Source organism: Canis lupus, chromosome 10 (genome assembly GCF_003254725.2).
Source record: "Canis lupus dingo isolate Sandy chromosome 10, ASM325472v2, whole genome shotgun sequence".
Classification (NCBI taxonomy): domain Eukaryota; kingdom Metazoa; phylum Chordata; class Mammalia; order Carnivora; family Canidae; genus Canis; species Canis lupus.
The window spans coordinates 1,879,082-1,898,990 of record NC_064252.1 but is presented as its reverse complement, the minus strand read 5'-3'; the positions used below and the strand labels follow the sequence as shown (position 1 = coordinate 1,898,990).

The following is a 19,909-nucleotide window of genomic DNA, read 5'->3' as shown; positions in this document are numbered from 1 at the left end:
CCGCCCCCCGCCCCCCGCCCGCCTCTCCGCCCCTCGCGCTGCGGCGCCGCGCTGCGGGCCTGGGCGGGGCTTCCTGCGCGGGGCCCCGGCTCGCCGCGCGCCCCGGGCCCCGCCCTCAGCCCCCCGCGCGCCCCGGGCGCCGCCTTCAGCCCCGCGGCCGGCCCGGCCCTCCCTCGGGGCGCCCCTGGGAGCGGAGGGGGCAGCGGTGGGCCCGGCGCCGGCGTCGGGAAGGGAGTCCACGGCGCTCCCACCCCTTTTATTCCGGGACGCGCCCCGCCCCGTCACCAGCCTCTCCGGATCGGGAGCACGCTTGGCCTTCCCGGTCCCCAGCCCCCTCACGCCGATTCCCAGCCCACTCAGCTGCCTGCACCCCCGTGGGGGCGGGCGGCCAGCTCCTAGTTTTCAGACAGGAGTGTCGGGGCAGAGGCTCTCCCCCTCCCCTGCTCCGTCCGCAGGTGCGCTCTGTTCCCAGAACACGCAGCAGGTCCCCCCTGTGAAGGAAGACACCCCCCCCCCCGACTGTGGGCTACCAGAGTTCAGAAACACCTGAAATTCTCGTTCCTGCCTCAGAGGTTGGGGCTGGGCTGCAGGTGGGCAGGAGAAGCTTTTGCAGGAGAAAGGAGGTAGCGAACAGTGAAGGAGGGGGAATGGTGCGGATGCGGAAGGCTGCGGGCTCCCTGAGACAGAACCGACAGGGCAGACATCTGCATTCAGGTTTCAGACAGGTTTCCACGCCTATGTGAGTGTGTTTCCTGTGCAGGTTACCACTGGACAGGGTCCCAACACCCCGGCCCCTTTCTCAGGGCTTGCTTTGTTTCTCCCCCTTACCTAGTTAAAAAAAAAAAAAAAAAAAGCCAAGCCTTAGAGAGTCTTTGTCCTTCTTCCCCTCCCCTCGGGTCAGACTCCTGCTGCAGCCCCTGGGCAGAACCACCTAGAAGCTGGCCAAATTGATTTTTGCTCCACGTCACAGGCCTCTGCTGGCCAACAGAGAGTTGGACTGCAAGAGTTGAGGCTCCAGGCCAAGGGAAGGAGTGTGGTGATGGGAGAAGGGAGGAGGGGATGGAGGTTCTCCCTAGCAACTGTCTAAGGTCACTTGGACACTGTGAGGCAAGAGTGAGAGGATGGTGACCTGGTCAGACAAGAGCTAACCGCTCAGAACTCAGCTGAGGGCTTCCCCACATCAGGCCTATACCTCTCACCCACCTTGAGTCTTATGGAAATTGAAGGAAATGGGTCCAGCGCAAGAAACTGGATGACAAGCCAGGAGGACTACGTAGAAACAGAGGTAGAGGTCTGGGGAGCAGCCAGGAGAGTATGCATAGAATGACAATGAGTTCCAAACTCAGGAACACAAGCATCTCTCCAGTCACTTGGTCTGGCACTATTTCTAAGTGTTGCAGCATCCTGCAAGCTCAGGAAACATTCTGGAAAACATCCCAAACTCAGGCCCCCAGGGACTCTAGGGTGGTAGCCTTAATGGACTTTCAAAAAACAAAACAAAACAAAACAAAAAATGCTTATCTAGAAAAAAAGGGGGGAAAAAAAACTTGTCTAGGGAGGGTCGGGGACAAAAACTTTACTGGGTACGCCCCCCCCCAAGAAAACCCACCCACACACAATGCAGTAGGTTTTTCACAAACTAGACTTACAAAGTGTCAAAGGACTTTCTTGAGAGTATGTTCTTCCTACTTTTCTAGTAAGAAATGATGGTTAAACAATAGCCTTTCTTTTTCTAATGCAGTTAGTTGGCAAAATTAAAAGGTAGCAATGCTATGTCCATCCTCAAAAAGGTTTGCTGTTGTTTTAATTTTATCGAACTGTGAAATTCAGAAGTTTGAAAACTATTAGTGAAGTGCATAAGAGCACAGGGGGTGTTCAGACAGACATACAGCCACCACTTGACTATTTTCTGAGCTTGAAATAAGACTGCCAGGTTTGAAAAACTAAAACAGAATGCCCCGTTAAATTTGAATTTCAGATGAAAAAAAACTAATAGTGTATGTGTGTTAGTTTGTCCCAAATATGGTATGAGGCATACTTACACTAAAGAAAACTAGTAGTTGTTTATTTGAAATTCAAATTTAATTAGGTGCCCTGTATTTTATCTGATAGCTCCAACTCGAGAAGATTACTTATCCTTTAAATTCCTAACATGACTAAGCTTTTACTAAATTTTACTTGCTATTACTGTTTTTGAAGCCCTGTCTGTGCCACGGCATAACAGGATGCGTTATTTTTATCGAGTCATTTAATCTTTGGAAACCCAAATGTATTCAACTGAAAAACAGGAATTATAAAATGTGTTTCAGAGACTTGATGTAAAAAGAAAAGAAAAGAAGTTGTGTGAAATAACTCCCCAAGGTGCGTTATTGCCGTTCTCCGTCCAAGCGGGGAATGGGCCAAGACTACAAATCCCACAATCCTAGGCGGCGTCCCCCGCCATTACCTCACTCCCTGGCCGCGTTCTCGCCAATCCCGGCCTCTCTAGGGGTGTGGTAGCGGGCTGTTCTCGCGACTTTTGCCTTCCCCGTCTCTCTCCTGTGCGACTCCTGTCGCGAGACTTCCTGCTCCTCCGCCTCCTCCGCCGCTCCCTTTGCCGCCGCCTTAGCCCGGGACTCGGACCCAGCCTCTCCCCTACCCGAACACCGGCCCCGGCTCCACCGAGGCCCCGGTCCCCCAACCCCGCCTCGCCGCCGCCATGGCGGACCCCAAATACGCCGACCTTCCCGGCATTGTGAGTACAGGGCCAGCCCCGGCTCCCCAGGGCCGCACCCCGACCTCCGAGGACCCCCGTCAGGCGCTGCCCCGTGACCCCCCGGCCTGCAGCCCGGCCTGGCCCCGGGCCGCCGCCGGCTCCCCGACGGCCCCCAGCACCGTCCGGACTCTTCCCTCCCGACCTGGCCGGTCGCGGAGTGGCTTACCAGGCCCCTTTCCCGGCCCTCGCCGATTTCTCCGCCCAGAAACCGTCTCGGGGCGCTTACCACTTGCGCCCGAGTGTTACTGCCGTGCGTGTCAGCACCGCCCGTGTCTCCCCAGATCTCCCCCACCTCCACCCGAACACACGTACCAGGCCACTTGGTGTGGCCTCCACGCTGCCGAAGAGGAGGTGACCGCGGCAGCAGCCTTCTTGTGCCCGATAGAGAACTCTGCCCCCATCACCCCCGCCCCGCCCGCACCTGCCGGCCTGTTACCCTCCTTTTGGGCTGCCCTGCCTGCATTCTCAAGGGTGGGGGTTGGGCCACAGGACCTTGAGGGCTAAGGTCCTGAGTCACTCTCCACCTGTGTGCCAGGGTAGTGGGATACGGGCCTAAGGCAAAGACAGCCCTCTTCTACCTCGGACGTAATAGTTGCCAAGGGTCCGCCCCCAGTCAGATTCAGGGTAACATCTTTGTCATCACTGACACTCACCACTTATCATGAGGTCCCAGTTGTGCCTCCTGTCATCCCCAGCCTTTAAGACATGGGAACTGGCATAGGGTTCACTGGGCAGGGGGAAGACAAGGGACCGAATCCTGGCCGCACAGCCTGCCTTCTCTGTTAGCCTGCTCAGATGGAGTGGGTCAGGGGTATTGGTGGATGCGGGGTAGTGAGGTAGGGTGGTCACTGCTTCTGTCTGCAGGCCAGGAACGAGCCAGATGTTTATGAAACCAGCGACCTACCTGAAGATGATCAAGCAGAGTTTGATGCGGTAAGGCTATGTGCTGCTTCAGGACTCTTACGGACCCTGACCTCTGTCCCCCAGGCAGACCCTTTTCCCTTTCCTGGCGAGCCACAGCAATAAGCGGGTATGCCAACCCAGCCTGGGATGTATGTAGATTGCAGGCTTACAGCCACCAGTGAACAATGCCAGGAAGGAGGGAATTACAATTAACAAGACCTGATTCTTGGGTCTTTTTAAATAAAGTCGAAATATCTCAAAACAGTTTAGTTGGGGCTAGTGATTTAGGCAGGCCCCCGGGTCCTAGGCTACGGTAATGAATCGTGAAGCCTGAACACTTGGAAACTACTTGAGGTTAGGAACTAGACCTTTGATTTCATAAACTGTTTCACTCGAGACATGTTCATTAGTATCCTACCAGGAGCTAGATTTTGAAGTAAAGAGGAATGCTTTTTTACATGAATAGCCAATATCTGTCAAGCCAAGAGTGAGAAAGTGATGTGGAGATTTTAGAAAGATGAGGGATCTAGTCAGAGTAAAACAAATGTGAGGGAAAACATAAATATTTCCTAGGAGCAAAGGAGATTCCTTAGCACTTTCAGATACAAGAAGAACTCTAAGGAAGAAATTCACTGGGAACTCATTTTAAACCATGAGGGGAGCCGCTTTAGCACTGTTTATTGAATATGTTCGTTCTGTGTTGGTTTTTGTGCAATGCAGAGGAGGAAATGTCCCTGCCTTCCAGGATGCCCCAGGCTCATGGGGGAGTTAGGATACATGCAGGATATGTGGAATAAACAAAATGGAGTGAATGGAAATCAGTATAGTAAACATTTGTTTATAAGTGCCAAGGGGAACAAAGTTCCATTAGCATTTTTTTTTACAAGATGTGTTTTAGGCTTCTATTCCAAAGAGAGCTGGGCTAAGGTCACATTGATGAAGCAGGCTCCGTCTGTGTGTCTGTAAGTCCTGTGGCTATGTCTGTGGGGCTGGTTAGTCCTGAAGAATGCTGGCTGCTGGCTCATAATGTATGGCTTGGCGTACTCACTTATTCCTTATTTGATTTTCCCCATGTGGAAGTGCTTCCTACTTTGTGGGAACACCTTCCCTGTCTCCTCAGTGATGTGTTCCTTGTGGCTTCTGTACTTGCTGGCATGTCAATCTGTCCCCCAAGCTTGAGTATCTGGAGATAATGCAGATGTTGTCATTGCTCAAGGACCTGGGTGTACACCTATCACTCCAAGATGTATGTTACTAGGAAGCTGCCTTAACTTCACAGAACAAGAGTATATAAGCTCAGTCCTCTGACCCATTTCAGAGACTGTTCAACTCTGGCCTAGGCTTCTGCCTATAAAGTATCAAGCCTTCATGGTGAGATAATAAATGTAAGTTTTTCCATTTGTCACTGGCTGTGATACAAACGGGCAGCATGACAACAATCCCCATTCCAAAACAAAAAATACATTGTAGTTTTCCTTTTGAAAATATAGGGATATTTTTTAATAAGAAGATGACAGGCATGGAAGCACCTGAATGTGCAACCCTGATTGGCTGTTTCTCCCCACTGAGCCTGAGCAGCCTATTTCAGTAGTATCTAGTGGGGTAACTGATAGGCAGGGGTACCGGAAGTGTTCATTTCATATGCAGCATATTACCCAGGATGACGGCATAGGAGTGCATAGGAGCTGGGCGGTAAATACAAGAAGGGTCGAGTTGCCTCCATCACCTAAGGCTCAGCTAAATGACTCTTTTTCTCTAGGCAGGAGTGAGTAAGGTGAGGGGACCTTCAGCGTCTTCAGGAAGGGGTGGGGTGCTGAGATGTTTACTGATGTCAGCTAATGTCTCTGGCCTCTGGATGTCCCTGTGGGCCTTAAAAGGGCAGCCTTCGGGAAGTCAGCTGAGTAATGGTTCTGTTACTGCTCTTAATATTGATGTAAATGTTCAGCTTGAAGGGAAGTGGGTTGTACTTAGTCCAGAAACCTCATGCCTGTAAGGCCTGGATTCTCACTAGCAGCCAGTCTCTCGCCTGACTTCCCCAGACCTAGCACAGATGACAATGTACATCATCAGTATTGTGGCTGAACCGTGAGGTTTTCAGTCACCTTCTGACTGGCAACAGAATGTTCTGCCTTAGTTTCCAGCTTATTTTTAACTTTATTAGTTTTTAAAATAGATAATATATGCACATAGAGCAAAAGTCTCTTCCTACCCCTGCCTGCCACCACTCAGCTCCCTTCCTTGGAGAGAACCAATAGGACTAGCTTCTTCTGGTCTCCAGAGTTTTATTTAAAAGAATAATCAGAGTGTTGACCCTCACTGTCTTTTAACCTTCCTCTGATTGCTCCACTGTGGAAAAAATTGAGCTGCTGAAGGAAATAATGTCCTCTAATATCCCTTAAAGATTATAATTGGTAGTTTAAACATAAAAGTATTGCAATTCCCATAGTGGAGAGGATGGGGGAGGAAAATAATATAAAAGGTTTTAGTTTTGTTAAAGATGATCCTGATTTTCCTACTATTCCTTGAAAATAATTTTAGCAGGAAGTAAAGTGTTCTAAAATGAACGGGCCAGACAACTGCATAGGCTGACCCTTTCTTCTTCAATGTAGGAGAATCTCCCCTCTGCATTTCAGACACTCCTAGGTTGATTTGGGTGATGGGCTTGTTTGGGGACTTCTCTCAAAATGTCTCCAGGAAAGCTAATACCCAACGGGGATTTCCTCCCTCCTGGGCCCACAGTCTACTTTGGGTCTATGAGGCATTCTGCTCCTGGCTTTGAACTGCTGGAGCAAGGAGAGTAAATTTAGAAAAACAACAACAATAACAAAACTCACTAGAAACAAAATATAGTTAGTTTCTCCCTTTATGCCTTATCCATCTCAAATGCCATGTGAAAGGGGGAAAATGACCTAGCCACAGTGACCTATTTTGATGGGGCCCTGGCAGAGGCTGTTCTCCAAAGGGTAGGTACTGCTGGACACTCCACCAGCCTGAGAACATATCGTTTCTCCTCTTTATAGTTTGAGGTATCATAGAGTTTGCTTGATTGTGTTCATTGACTGTTGGCGCTCTTGAACTTACCTGAGTTTTTCCTAATGCTTCCCCCATCCTCCCTCCTCACCACCTTGCCTGGACACTAGTTTGCACAAGTAAGACCATTCGATGCTTCTTCTCTGCATGTTTTTTTTTTCATCTGCCATCTCGCATGCAATGCTCTGCCACTGTACTATTGTTGTAGCTAATCATTTTTAAATTCTATCGAGTCCCTAGCTGGGTCCCTAAGGGGCCTGCTGGCCTTGTGTTTAAAAATCATTGATCAAGGTTTAGAAGTACAGCTATGATCCACGAATCATTGTCTTTCCCTTATGAGGTCTGCAGAATAAAACTGTCCAATGGAGGATGGAACAGAAACACGGAGGCTAGGAATGCTAGGCCTAAATGAGGCATTTAGGGGCTGGGGTTCGAAGGGGTTGGCTTTCTCCTCCTCAGACTGAAATAGAGTTAAGAAATAACTCTTAGCCATTCTAGACAAGGATGGAGAATAAGGGGGACAGTCACAGTCCTAACTTCTTAGCTGTATGTAGATTATCCCGGGGAAAACTCATTTTAACGTTCCCTGTGCTAAGCTTTTAGATGAAGGTAAATGGGATGGGGAAGGAGAGTCATATGTAATTTTAAGGTAATAACTTGTGTTATTTGTGCTTTCATGAGTCTCTCTGTTTCTGTACTCCTCCTTTAGAAATGAATGGATGGTCAGCATTATGTTGGTCCATCCTGGACAGTTTTATTCTACAGCACTCTCCCAACTTCCTTGTCATCATGGTTCTGAAGTCCCTTTGGCTGCAGTGTTGGCATAGAGCCTGAAAGGCTCAGAGAGCAGCGGTGGCCTCTTTCCCTGTCTGATCTAGAACCTCAGGTCTTGCCCTCTGAGGCACAGCCGTTTAGCCAAACAGCCCAGGGGCATCAGGGGGTCCATTAGTGAGAGGTACTGGGAGTTGTGTACCAGGTAAGCTTGGTACCTGAGATCAGGGCATTTAGAATTTTCTAATCAAGGTGATTGGATATACGGATTCCGTGGTGACTGTTAATACTCTAGGTTATAGGAATTATGCCTAAAAGCTCATCATCCCACAGTGCACCCATAGGACAGACCTGGAGGTGGTATATACACCTATTTACAAATTAATATACCATTTTTCCTTTTCTTTGATTTTCTGTCCTCCCCCATCCTGCTTGTTCCTTATGATTTGAACTGGAGCTTACAGCTCATTGTTCTTTCTCCTTGAGTTTCTCCCAAGCTGGTTTTAGCTTGGGTGGGGGGCAAGTATAAGAAAGGTAGTGTGTGAGTGCCTCCCCTTGTGTGTTTGCATGTGTGCACCTGTGAGCGCTTATACTCACTCTGCAGAGACATCCCAGTGTAGACCATAGGGCCTGGATCTGCCTTGACCCTGCATTGAAACAGGAGTCTTGGCTTAGCTGGACCCTGGCATCAGACGGGGGACGGAGAGGTTGAGGTTCAGGTGTATCTAGCTGAAATCTCTGGGGCAGGAAGCACTTGTCTTTGTCCCACTGTGCATTTTCATATATACATAACCATTTTCAACCCTCCACGATTTTTATGTGCCCCTCAGTAGAGCTCCTGGAGAGGCGGGCATACAGCTAGATTCCCCCTTCTGGCAGTTTTTTACTGATCTTGCCTAGAAGCGAGAGCCTTACTCTGTGGCTGTACTAAAAGAAGGCCTCTTTGAAATACTCTCACCTTTTCCCCTTGTCCACCCTCTAACCTCTGTGAATCTTGTGAACAGAGGGTGGAAGAAACATTTTCTGCACCTGGGCTGGTAGCTCTGAATCTTGGTACCCTATGTGCTAGCACATTGTGGCAGAGTTGCTCTGGTTTCCTCGGTGCCGCAGAGGGAGTTACCAAGTAGTCGAGATGGGTACAAACACACTGGACTATCCAAGGGCCTGAGACTTGCCCTGCCTCTCCTCTGGCTGTAGAGAGTGAGAATGGGTACCTGGAATTTCCTGAAACTCACCGTCTCCTGACGTATTCTGTTCTGCTTAACCTGAAGTCCTGTCGGACCACCCATGCAGTCACCTCATCGTGACCCATTCAACCATCCAAATGTCTGATTCTTCGAGACTAGAGGAGAGACAGCGAGATGTGAACCATGAAGCCCCCTGGAGAATTACGGGCCCTCAGTCAGCTCCATGTCCTTAGAGTCCCCACAGCCTCTGCTTCACTTTCTGCCTTGCCTCTTCCCAACTTTCCTGTTCCATGCCACTAGCTGCAGCATCTCGCCAGTTCTCAGATGGTCTTACGTTGCTTCTCACGGCAGAGCTTCATGACATTCTCACCACCAGAGAGGAAAGGGTCCCAAGCTCTTCTTTCTCTCGGGGTGTGTAGTGACTCTAGCTGAAATTTCTTGGCCCCCAAATTTTGCTAGGCTCCCATGGCCCCTATGGTGCAGTGTGTTTGAAGCTATCATATAGTGCATGTGACAATTTGCTAATAACAATTTTGTCTTTTTTTTCCCCTCCCTCGCCCCCATTTCCCCTCTCCCTTTCCTTTTAACTCTTTTGATTTTCTCACCTCTGGGGAAAACCACAAGGAGCTGGTAAGAAGCCTGACCTTTCATCTGCTTTTTAATGGGGTGTGCTGTGATGGGCAGTTGTTTCTCTGTCCTTTTGTCTCCACTAAATCTTTAATCCCTCTATCCAGCCCCACCCCCAGCTGACAGCCTTCTCCCATCCTACGAATCACTGTAATGACACTGCCCCCAGGCCATGCTCCCAGATCTCTGAGGCACTGGCAGAGTGGGTGCCATTGGAGGACTGAGTCCCTGGGGCCACATCCATGGAGAGGCTCTAAGGGGGGGATGCTGGCGTCGGGCAGCTCTCCTGACCCAGGATGTTGTCCTCGGTGGGAATAATGCGATGAAAGCACTGTTCATCCCCGTCACTGTCCAGGACCACTGCAGCCCACGTTCTGTGCATTGTCCCTTTTCTACTCAACCGACCCCTTCCCTATTTAGAAAAGTATGTAGGAAAGTAGGTTCTCATCAGCATAGTGCCCGGCTCATAATGAGGGCTTAACAGATGGCAGCCATGATTAATTTCCTTCCTTGGTCTGTAGACTACACTTCCCATTTGTTTTTTTAAGGGGATTTTTTAAAAATGGATTTCTGCTTCATTGGCCTTGACTGGGGCAATCACGGGGAGAGGAGTGGCATACTCTTGATTGTGAACTTAAGAGAAGGTGGTGGTCATCTCTCTTGATCGGGAGTCCTTCTCAGACAAACACTTTGTAGAGGCCAGAGACCACCTAGTTATCTGGCCTATGGGTGCTCTAGCCATCCATTTCGGGGAAGGTTAAAGAGATGATAATTTGGAGCTCAGTTGTCTCTTTGCCCTTGCATATGGGATATTGAGCCCTTTTGTCTTCCCTTAATCTTTAGCTCTTGCCTCTCTGCTCAGCACTTCCCTGAAGGAGAGGTAAAGACCAAAATTGATGTTTTCTCCTTATTTCCTCCCTTCCCTTATTTTTTTTAAGATTTTATTTATTTATTCATGAGAGACACGGAGAGAGGCAAAGACATAGGCAGAGGGAGAAGCAGGCTCCCTGCAGGGAACCCGATGCGGGACTCGATCCCAGGACCCTGGGATCACGACCTGAGCTGAAGGTAGACACTCAACCGCTGAGCCACCCAGCTGCCGCTCACACTGATTCTTTGTCTAATAGCAGACCAGAAATGAAGGATGGAGCTTCTGTCTGCTGCTCTTCATGGTGTCTCCACTGTCGTCCTTCACCTCCACCCCGGATACCCACACACAAGCCGAGACCGTCGGGTCCTGGCTGCACATTAGAATCAGCTGGGTAGCTTTTCAGCTGGCCTACCTACTATCTTGGCCCTACCACAGAACAATAATGAAATCAGAATCTACAGATGAGAGCCCAGTCCTTTTTCCCCCCCTTCCATCCCCTTTTCCCCCTCTTTTTTTTTACTTTAAATTTTATTTTTACACATTTCATAAGTGACATTGTGCAAGCAGGGTTGAGAACTGTTGTTCTAGTTGAAGGAAAGAAGACTCACTTTGCCTGCCTCCTGTAGAAGGTGGAGCGGTCATCCCCAAAAGAAAAGGACTCCTGGGTCTCCTTCCGCCTCCTTCAGTAATGTAGTGAGAGCTGTTGGACTGCTGATGAGGAAAGGAGACATGTAGTCCAAAGTGCCCAGTCTTGGTGTAGTTACTGGAATCTGAATAGCCAGTCAGTATCTAGTAAGGAGGGAACCTCTTTGCTTCCATTTCTCGAGTAAACTATCTTTCTTTCCCATGCTCCCTGCTAATGGAATAGCATCAATGCTTGAGACACCGCAGAGGGCTCGGGGAGAAGAGGCAGGTGCTACAGCATCTCTTCGAGAAGCTGCCAGGCTACTTCCATGTCAGGACTTGGGCGTGGCCCTCACCCATGGGTCTCCTTGGGAAGCATGTAGTGCTTATGCCTATTGCTTCTGAGATGTCCCTTAAAAAAATAATATAGTAATCTCTTGCCTCTTTTCTCTATACCCTGAACTCCCCAGCCTCATGGCATCCTGGACATAGGACTGCTGGTCAGGCCCTGTCTCAGACTTCCTTTTGTATCTCAGAGCCGGTGTCTTCCCTACAGCAGCATACTCACCCTCAGAGTTAGCAGTTGGACTGTCAGCCACCCTTCCTCTTTCCCCTCAGCAAGGATGGGAGGCCAGCTTCAAGTGTCCTTCCTCAGCAGCAAGGAACTTTACTTTTGGGAGGGGGAGGTTAAAAGAGGTCAGGTTGGTTTCTTGCCCTGAGTGCATGGTGTGTGCCAGATAACTGGGAGGGCCTCACTGGGTGGAGTGTGGGGAGGGGGAGGCTTATGTACAGAGTGGGCGGGGAGGTTATACTACCACTGTTCCTTGAATCAGGGTGTTAATATTTATACAACTGAGACTCCAAATTTACCAGGAAGCTTCCGTTTCCTAGGTTGAGCCTGGGTCAGCAGCTTGGAATGGAGCTGCCCTTCTCTTCCCTTGGGAACGTAGGACCCAGTGTCCTCTAGTGGTTTGGGGATTTTGTGGGGTCAGGGAAGTATAGGGTGAGAATGAATCTGCCCCTGGGCTGAACTACTTATTCCTGCAGGAGGAGCTGACGAGCACAAGTGTGGAGCACATCATTGTCAATCCCAATGCTGCCTATGACAAGTTCAAAGACAAGAGAGTGGGGACAAAGGGACTTGGTGAGACTGGGCTGGAAACTGGCTGGGGGGAGGCCTATCCCCAGGGCATAGTGACTTTTTCTTTGGGGAAAGGGTCCTTCATGGAGATCTTTCGTGGTAGCCCTAATAGTCACCTGAGACCATGACTGCCCTGGGCCTAGATCAGGCCCTCAATTCCATCTTCTTTTCTTCGCAGATTTCTCAGATCGTATTGGAAAAACCAAGAGAACAGGATATGAATCTGGAGAATATGAGATGGTTTGTTGTGTGTGTGTGTGTGTGTGTGTTGGGAATGGTGCAGTGATCCTAGTTAGGAGGGGCATCAGGGGAACAGTCAGGCTTATGAGTTTCTCTCTTGATGGGGGTCCTAAGAAGCCCCGCAGGATACAATTGAGGATGCTTAGTCCCCCTCCTGTTTGCCCTGGAGAGTCTCCCGGCCTCCACCTACCTCCGGTTTTTCTATACCAGGGTGTTACGGGTTCTGAGTTGCATAGGATACCCTTACAGCTTAGGCTCAGGGTTTGGATAAATTCTTGAGGCTCCCTGTACGAAGAGGTGGAACTTCACTGTGTGTGCTTGCTCTCTAGCTTGGAGAGGGTCTAGGAGTGAAGGAGACACCCCAGCAAAAGTACCAGCGACTACTGCATGAGGTCCAAGAGCTGACAACTGAAGTTGAGAAAATCAAGGTAACTATAAAATCCCTTCTCCCCATTCTGCTCTGACTTACATAGTGGAGGAGGACCTCACAGCAGGAGGACAAAGATTCCCAAAGCTTCTGGGTAAGGGAGCAGAGGTTCCTAGGTTTGGGATACATAAATCTACACTCGGTGCCATAGGTGGGTAAGAACCATCCAGTAACTTCCAGCCAGAGCCCTTCTTAAAGGTCTTGATCCTTTTTTTTTTTTTTTTTTTTTTTGGTCTTGATTCATCCTTGCCACCCTTCATTGTCTACCTCTTTTCACACCAGACATCGGTGAAGGAGTCAGCCACTGAAGAGAAGCTGACCCCAGTGGTTTTGGCTAAGCAGCTGGCAGCCTTGAAGCAGCAGCTGGTTGCTTCCCACCTGGAGAAGCTGCTGGGACCAGATGCAGCTATCAACCTTACTGACCCTGATGGAGCTCTGGCTAAGTGGGTGCCCTACTTTGTTGGGAAATCATTGGTGACTGGGGCATAGGGAGACTCAGCCAGGTACTGGTTAAGGGGAGAGGTAGCCTAGCTGTTCCTCAATCTGAATGTGTGGCAGAAAGGAGAGTGGCTGGGCTGGCCCACATCCTTCAAGTGGGCCTTATTACTTGGTCTCCTGGCCCAGGCGCCTGCTGCTGCAGCTGGAAGCAACAAAAAACAGCAAAGGAACTGGTTCAGGGGGAAAGACCACCGGTGGGACTCCCGTAGATAGTAACCTTGTCACTTACGAACTACATTCTCGGCCTGAACAGGACAAGTTCTCTCAAGCTGCCAAAGTAAGTACGTGTCTAGGTTGGTTGGGGGGCTAGGGTGACGTGGCCCTGAAGACTTTCCTACCTCCCTCCAAGGGATCTGATCTGGGGAGAGGGTGCTGGAAATGCTTCTCATTCCTCTTGATGTCCATCTTCCAGGCTTCCCTCAGCCATCTACTTCCAGTTAAGACTTTAAGATTGTGACTAGGGATGAGTTCCAGAGAAAGCAGCCCCTTGGTAGAGTCGGAGAGGAGGGAAGGGAAGGGCAAGCAGACCAGCAGAGAAGAGCAGACTCTCAGTACCCACTGCAGCGACAGGGAAGCAGATGGCGAATCTCACTTCCTTCCTCGCCCTAGGTTGCAGAACTTGAGAAGCGCCTGACAGAGCTGGAAGCCACTGTACGCTGTGATCAGGACGCTCAGGTCAGGCACTCTCCTCTACTTAGTCTGACCCTGCTCCCTTATCCCTAACATCCGTAGATTCCACAGAACCCTGGGAAGAGTGGGAAGGGCTTCAGGTATCAGCAGCCCGTGGGTCGCCAGCTAGAACCAGAAAGGATGGGAGGAAAGCGTAATTGCGTGGAGGTAGAAGAACCACTGATTTCTTTCCTCCTCTCCCCCACCAGAATCCCCTTTCAGCAGGTCTACAGGGAGCCTGTCTTATGGTGAGTATAAGAGGAACCCGAGCGTTGGGTTGCAGGAGGGATACAGGGCTTGGGTTTGCGTGGAGAACTGGTTTTGGGTCCGTAGCTGCATGTTAGTTACCTCCTGGACTACTAGCGGGGCCTCTTCCTAGTGAAAAGCGAGCCTTTCCCCTTGGTGAAGCTTGTCCCCACCCCTTCCCCCAGGAGACTGTAGAACTGTTGCAAGCAAAGGTGAACGCCCTGGACCTCGCAGTTCTGGACCAAGTGGAGGCTCGGCTACAGGTATCGAATGGAGGGCAGACTGGATTACAGGTAGCTTTAAAGCCCTGGGTGCCCCGTCAGCCTTAAAATCTGTGTTTTCAGAGTGTCCTGGGCAAGGTGAACGAGATTGCCAAGCATAAAGCTTCTGTAGAGGATGCAGATACACAAAGCAAGGTCAGGAGGAGCCCTTTCCCCAATTTTCACACCCTCTCCCCCATCTTCACGCCCTCTCCCACTCCCTGAGTCATTCTGGACATCCTGCTGGAGCGGGAGAGCTTTGGCCCCAGTGCCGTCTTCATGAGCTCTCAGCAGCTGACACAGGACAGTGCTTCACATGTGCCCCCGCGGTCAGTGTGCACATTGCTCGGCCGTCCCATCGGGCCCCGTCTGTGTCCCCCCAGGTGCACCAGCTCTATGAAACCATACAGCGCTGGAGCCCCATCGCCTCCACCCTGCCTGAGCTGGTGCAGAGACTTGTCACCATCAAGCAGCTGCATGAGCAAGGTGGGAGGCCAGCTGTCAGGGGAACCAAGAGGAACTGGAAAGTGGGCAGCTTTTGCTTCCTTCTGTCTTGGCTTGTATTCTAACCTCACCCATGCGGTTCTTGCCTCCTTTTGTAGCCATGCAGTTCGGTCAGCTCCTGACACACTTGGATACCACACAGCAGATGATTGCTAGCTCCCTCAAGGACAACACCGCCCTCCTGACCCAGGTGCGTGGCCCTCTATTGGTCTGCTGCCTCCCTTCTCAGTTCCCAGGTTTGTTTCGGTGGCAGGGGCCTGTTCCGAGTCTCCACTGTTCCAGCGGTCGTGCGATTTCTGACAACTTACTTCATCAGTGAACCTCTATCTTAGTACTGGGGAGCTACACCTGCCCCCGGGCTCGTATGGATTAGGTGAAATTCTGTGGGTGAATTTTTAGTTGAGTGAACTTGTTTTTCCTGACCGCCTCCCCGTCCCTGTGGAGTTTCAGCTTAGCTTTCCCCTCCTGGGTCCTTATCCAGACGTGCTTATGTCCAGAGCACAGCACGCTGGGAGGAATACAGACTGAATAGCGGGCCCCGGCCTTGTCGTGCCACTGCTCCTGACACATGCTTAACAGTGCCAGCCCCTGGCCCTCAGTTTCTCTTGGAGGCACGGTTTTCAGTGCTGGGGGCAGAGTTACAGTTCAAAGCCCGATACCACAGGACCATCAAGAATGAAAAAATATAGAGAGTATGTTGTACCGCCACAGCAGTCTTCTAAACTTCTGAGCCAGTAAAGCTCATATTTCAAGAAAATCTTACCTGCTTCTCGTTACGTGTCCCGGATCAGAGAATGGTTCTGGGTGAGCACGGCCTGCTGGCCAGACCCTAAGTTCCACCCGCCGCACCCGAGGGTAGCCTGAGAGCTGCTGCCATCGCCCACCCGCTCTGGGGCCCGCAAACAATGCCTCCGTTCCTTGTCTTCTCTAGGAGCATTTCTTCAGGTCCTCGCCCAAGTCAGTACCTGGGCCTGACCAGGAGTAACCCATCTCTGTCACCTTCTAGGTGCAGACAACCATGCGTGAGAACCTGTCCACAATTGAGGGGAATTTTGCCAACATTGATGAGCGGATGAAGCAGCTGGGAAAGTGAGCACCTTTAGGAGATGGAGAACAGGGGTAATCCCTGCCCCTTTGAACTCTGTTAACAGCTTACATAGGGCTCCCCCTTCATTATAACTCTCGCACCCCCATCCCATTTGACACTGGGGTCAAGGGGTTCTTCTTGCATGTGGGGTTTACACCCCTCCTCCGACGAATACAGAGTGGTAGCTGGGGGACTTTAGATGGTGGTCTCCCCTCAGGCCCTGGGGACGTGGGCCCAGCCACAGGGCAGCTCCTGTCCAGTACTGCTTTGCCTGGGGTGGGGAAGGACTGGGTCCTGTCCTCCAGCACAGCTCCTGTGGCTGGATGTACTACTGTACAACTGTTTCTGACCATTAAATGCTGTTGTACTCTGTGTGGCCCCTGCTGTGTTTCCTGGGGAAGAGGCAGCACCGAGATGGACCTTCACAGCCCAACGGGCAGCCCGAGCCACTCTCTGCCCCAACAAGATTTAAACCATAACCTGTTCTTACCAAGGAATTAAGGAAAAAATGAGTACAGAGCCAGAGCCAGAGTTTCAAAATATTCTCATCTGTTAAATTAAGAGTGTCTCCCATAGAAAAGCAGTGGAGGCCCCACAGGGCAAGTACAAAACAGAATTAAAACTCCCAACGGTCTTGTCTTTACAAAAGAAAAGGCAGGAGGCAGCCCCTGGACAGCGGGTCGTGCTGGCCGCTCCGGTTGGACCACGTTGCATAATCCTCAGTCGCATCATCACAACGTCTCTGAGCGTTTCGATGGGGGAGAAGGGGCAGTGTAGTGTGTGTGGGAGGAGAGGCCCAGCAGGCTCTCTGTGCCCCCTTACCCCCTGTTAGATCCCAGAGGAAAGTAGAGGGAAGCTGGCTACACCTTGAAATGAGGCTATGTGTTTCAAACCTGGGGACGGGGGTAAGAGGGGATCTGTGCTTTGAGCAACCTGAGCCAGAGGCAGAGGGGTGTTGGAGGGGTGAGGGGGGAATGCATGATGCTTATTGCTTTGTACCTTTCACTGGGAAGGAGGGCAGCAGCCAACAGTAGCTCACAGGTTTGTAAACTGAGCCTGCTGGCTTCAAGAAGGGAGGCAATGAAGTCGAATTAAATATAAAAGAGTCATTTGTGCAAAAATAACTTAAACAAATAAAAGACCTGGGGAAGGGGGTGTTCCCCTTAGCCTGGTGGGGAGAGGGCCATATACCACCCCCCCCCAGGCCTTTTCAGTGACATGGCTTTGGGGGGGAGGGGGTGAGCTTCCCTACCCCCTGCAATGGCTCAGGATGGGATTGTAGGGGAAGGGCTTGCATTTGTGCTCTGAGTGGGGAGTAGTGCCCCCACCCACTGTCCACAGGTGCAGGTGGCTGGCAGGGGCTCCCAAGGCTCAGCACTCAGCTCTCCCCAATCAGGATCAGATCCAGCTCCAGGTATGGCTGCTAAGGGGCCAGTTTCCTTCTCTTGTTTTTGGCAGGACGGCCAGGGCGGGCCCGGGGAGGCAGAGGGACAGCCGCCTGTGTGAGAGGGGGAAGTTGAAAGAAGTGATCAAACAGCTAGGTACCGGGAAGTCTTTTATTTTCTCCCCACTCCCTCCCTCTAGTCCTCCTCTTCTGCCTCGTCCCCTACACACCCCTCAACCCTGATACACACTTACACGGGTTGTAGGGCTGGGGTCCAAGGTCACGTCCTGGCGGGAGCTGTTGCTGTTCCGGGTAGGGCTGCAATAAGGGCCAGTAAGGGCGCAGGTGATCAGCGCTACCTCCCCAAGCCCGGGGGAGGCTCAGAGCTGGGGCGGGAAACTTTCTACTTCGGGATAAAAAAGGCAGATTATCTGTATTCGTATTAAATAGATTTGTGCCTTTTTGAAAGTCAGCCACTCTGTAGAGGTTTCTATAAAGCATCAAGAAGTGGGGAAAGGCCAACACTCACTTGTATTTTCTCCTCCGGCCACGACGAGACTTTCTGACTACCCCTGGGGGCACCTGGGAAAACACGGACTGTATGTGTAGGAAAAATGAGGAAGAGGAAGAACGTTGCAGCCTGCCTCAGAGCCCTTCAGCCCAGACCCTCATCACCCTGCGCTCACCTTAAGGTCCTCAGAATGGGGTCCGGGAGGGGATGGATCCTTGGGCTCAACACCCCCTTCGGCCAGCTCCCCGTTATGCTGCCAGTGGTGGGTCCTTCTTGGGGACCGTTCCATTTGTCCATTGAAGCCACCACGTGCCCCCCACTTGAGGGCCAGTCGGCCAGGCTCCCGCCGACTGCCAGGCTTTCGGCCCCGGCCTGGCCTGGCCTCACCGTTAATGCCCCTAAGTCCCCCTCCTCCCCTCCGTCCCCGTTTCCCTGACCCCCTCCCAGTGAGCAGCTCAGGGACTGGGGGGTCAGGAGAACCACGGGGTGGGGCTAAGGCACTGAGGGGAGGCCGGGCAGGCTCCGGCTCCAGGGCTGAGGTGGGGCTCTGGGGGGGCAGACAGGGGGCTTCCGGCTGCTCCGGGGGAATCTGCAGACAAACAGTAGCACCTTAGTCCCAGCCAGTGCCTCTGTGTCGGGAACAAAAAACCTCTACTTCCATTTGAGGAAAAAACCTGCCCCTGAAGCCCCCGCCTCCCCGCCGGGAAGCGCCCTCACCTGGAGACTCTGTAGCAGGCAGGCTAGGGGACTAGAAGCCTCCGGGAGGGGTGGCGGAGCTCCCCCCCCAGGGAGGAGCTGCAGCCCCAACTGGCCAGAGAGAAGAGGGCCAGGAGGCTGCAACAGGCTGGGGAGGGCTCCAGGGCTGCCAGTCAGCGAAGACAGATCACCTGTTGAGGAGTTGGAGGATCAGGAGGCCCCTCGGCAAACCAGGAGCCCTTGCACTGACCCTGTTTACCTCCTGGGCGTAACCCTGGGGTCAGACTCTTCCCAGGTCATCCGGCCTCTACTCCCAAGTGTCACTGCTTCCTCTTTGTCTCTTTTGCACCAGTTTTTTTCCCCTCAGACTCACCCAGCAGGCTGGCACTCAGCAGAGGGCTAAGGAGTTGGGGGGGTCTCCCTGAGTTGGAGGGGGCCTTGCCCAGAGAGGAGGCCCCCGGGTCAGTAGTTGCCGTGGTGACACTGGAGGTAGGTGGTCCAGGTTGGGGGGCACTCAGGACACAGGGCTAAGGAGAAAGAACGGCTGTGACGCTCTTCGTGAAGCAGTTCGTGAACGCACAGTACCTGCACACGTACCACCTCACCGGAGCCTCACGTGAAGTAGGCCACGCTTATTAAATACAGACCCAGTTCCTGCAGCCATCCTACCCCCAGCCAAGAACTAAGCCCTCCCCGCAGGCCCCAGGGAAGAGCTCAGGCATGAAACTGAAAGCCTTTGATTCCCTGCTCCCATCCCTGATTCTACCTCCTCCTGTCCCACCCACTCAGCCCCTATCCTCACCTGGGGGGGCGTCCCCGAGGGGGGATCCAGGCTGGCAGCCAGCAGCGCAGAATTTAAAGCTATGAGGGTAGGGGGTGCTGAAAGTGGGGGGAACAGTAGGGGGGGCAGGTCTCCCAAACCTGAAAACGTCTCCCCACTTGGACCCCCAGCTCCCTCTGCAGATCCCTCCCCATCCCCAGCTGTGGGGCCCAGGGCCAACAGGGGCAGGAAAGAGGCCAGGAGGTTGCTAGGAGGTGCAGAAGGGGGTGGAAGGAGGTCTGAGGGGGCTGGTGGAAGCAGGGAAGCCACCAAAAGCGAAGGCCCTTCAGGCTCGCCTGGGGCTAGGGGAGGGCCGGGTCCCCCAGGGGGGGGGAGCAGGGGCTCAGGGGGAGGCTGTCCCCCTCCCCCAGCCAGCACGCCAAATAAACTGTGGCTGAGCAACGGAGATGGTGGAGGCTGCCCCAGACCCAGAGGCAGAGGCAAGGCCCCTAGCATCCCCGGGAAGCTGGCTCCACTCAGCGCCAGGCCCTGCTCAGGACTAGGGAAAGGGAAAGCCTCCCCACCAGCCAGGGGAGGCAGAGGGCAGGCTGGGCCCGCCCCCATCCCGAGCCCTTCCGACGGGCTCTGAAGCACAGGGCTGGGGACTAGGGGGGCTTTGGAGGCAGCTGGTGGGGCAGGGGCACCTGCAAAGGAAAAG

General features: G+C 52.3%; 2 protein-coding genes across 12 annotated transcripts in view; one reads left to right on the top strand and one right to left on the bottom strand.

The window, feature by feature from the left end:
* Nucleotides 1-1,237: 1,237 nt before the first annotated feature.
* On the top strand, nt 1,238-16,212 carry DCTN2 (dynactin subunit 2). 3 transcript variants are annotated; one of them, XM_049115726.1, is made up of 14 exons: nt 2,519-2,734; nt 3,620-3,688; nt 11,816-11,912; nt 12,088-12,149; nt 12,479-12,577; nt 12,859-13,019; nt 13,201-13,351; nt 13,684-13,749; nt 13,953-13,991; nt 14,178-14,252; nt 14,334-14,405; nt 14,633-14,735; nt 14,852-14,943; nt 15,760-16,212. In XM_049115726.1, the coding sequence occupies exons 1-14, from the start codon at nt 2,699-2,701 to the stop codon at nt 15,844-15,846; spliced, it is 1,209 nt and encodes a 402-aa protein (XP_048971683.1). In that variant the 5' UTR covers nt 2,519-2,698; the 3' UTR covers nt 15,847-16,212. The 3 variants fall into 3 exon arrangements, with proteins under 3 accessions (XP_048971684.1, XP_048971683.1, XP_025332652.1); XM_025476867.3 differs by having other exon boundaries at nt 14,175-14,252; XM_049115727.1 differs by lacking the exons at nt 2,519-2,734; nt 3,620-3,688 and adding an exon at nt 1,238-1,285 and having other exon boundaries at nt 14,175-14,252.
* A 155-nt stretch (nt 16,213-16,367) lies between these two features.
* Nucleotides 16,368-19,909, bottom strand: part of MBD6 (methyl-CpG binding domain protein 6) — an 11,673-nt gene continuing 8,131 nt past the window's right edge. For 4 of the 9 annotated variants that reach the window (XM_049115725.1, XM_025476854.3, XM_025476853.3 and 1 more), the window contains exons 7-13: nt 19,234-19,895; nt 18,805-18,958; nt 18,453-18,622; nt 17,911-18,324; nt 17,754-17,821; nt 17,479-17,542; nt 16,368-17,338 (exon numbers count right to left, since the gene is read on the bottom strand). In XM_049115725.1, coding sequence (XP_048971682.1) covers nt 17,264-17,338; nt 17,479-17,542; nt 17,754-17,821; nt 17,911-18,324; nt 18,453-18,622; nt 18,805-18,958; nt 19,234-19,895 — 1,607 coding nt within the window. In that variant the 3' untranslated portion in view covers nt 16,368-17,263. The remainder of the gene's footprint in view (nt 17,339-17,478; nt 17,543-17,753; nt 17,822-17,910; nt 18,325-18,452; nt 18,623-18,804; nt 18,959-19,233; nt 19,896-19,909) is intronic. The other 5 variants (XR_003147323.3, XR_007413686.1, XR_007413684.1 and 2 more) reach the window with 5 other exon arrangements.

What these genes read in the sequence shown, in the direction of transcription:
- DCTN2 (XM_025476867.3), top strand. Translation starts at nt 2,699, where the DNA reads ATGGCGGACCCCAAATACGCCGACCTTCCCGGCATT. An exon ending in AGTGGGGACAAAGGGACTTG is followed by an intron (nt 11,913 to 12,087) that starts GTGAGACTGGGC and finishes TTTTCTTCGCAG; the next exon opens with ATTTCTCAGATCGTATTGGA. An exon ending in ATGCAGATACACAAAGCAAG is followed by an intron (nt 14,406 to 14,632) that starts GTCAGGAGGAGC and finishes GTGTCCCCCCAG; the next exon opens with GTGCACCAGCTCTATGAAAC.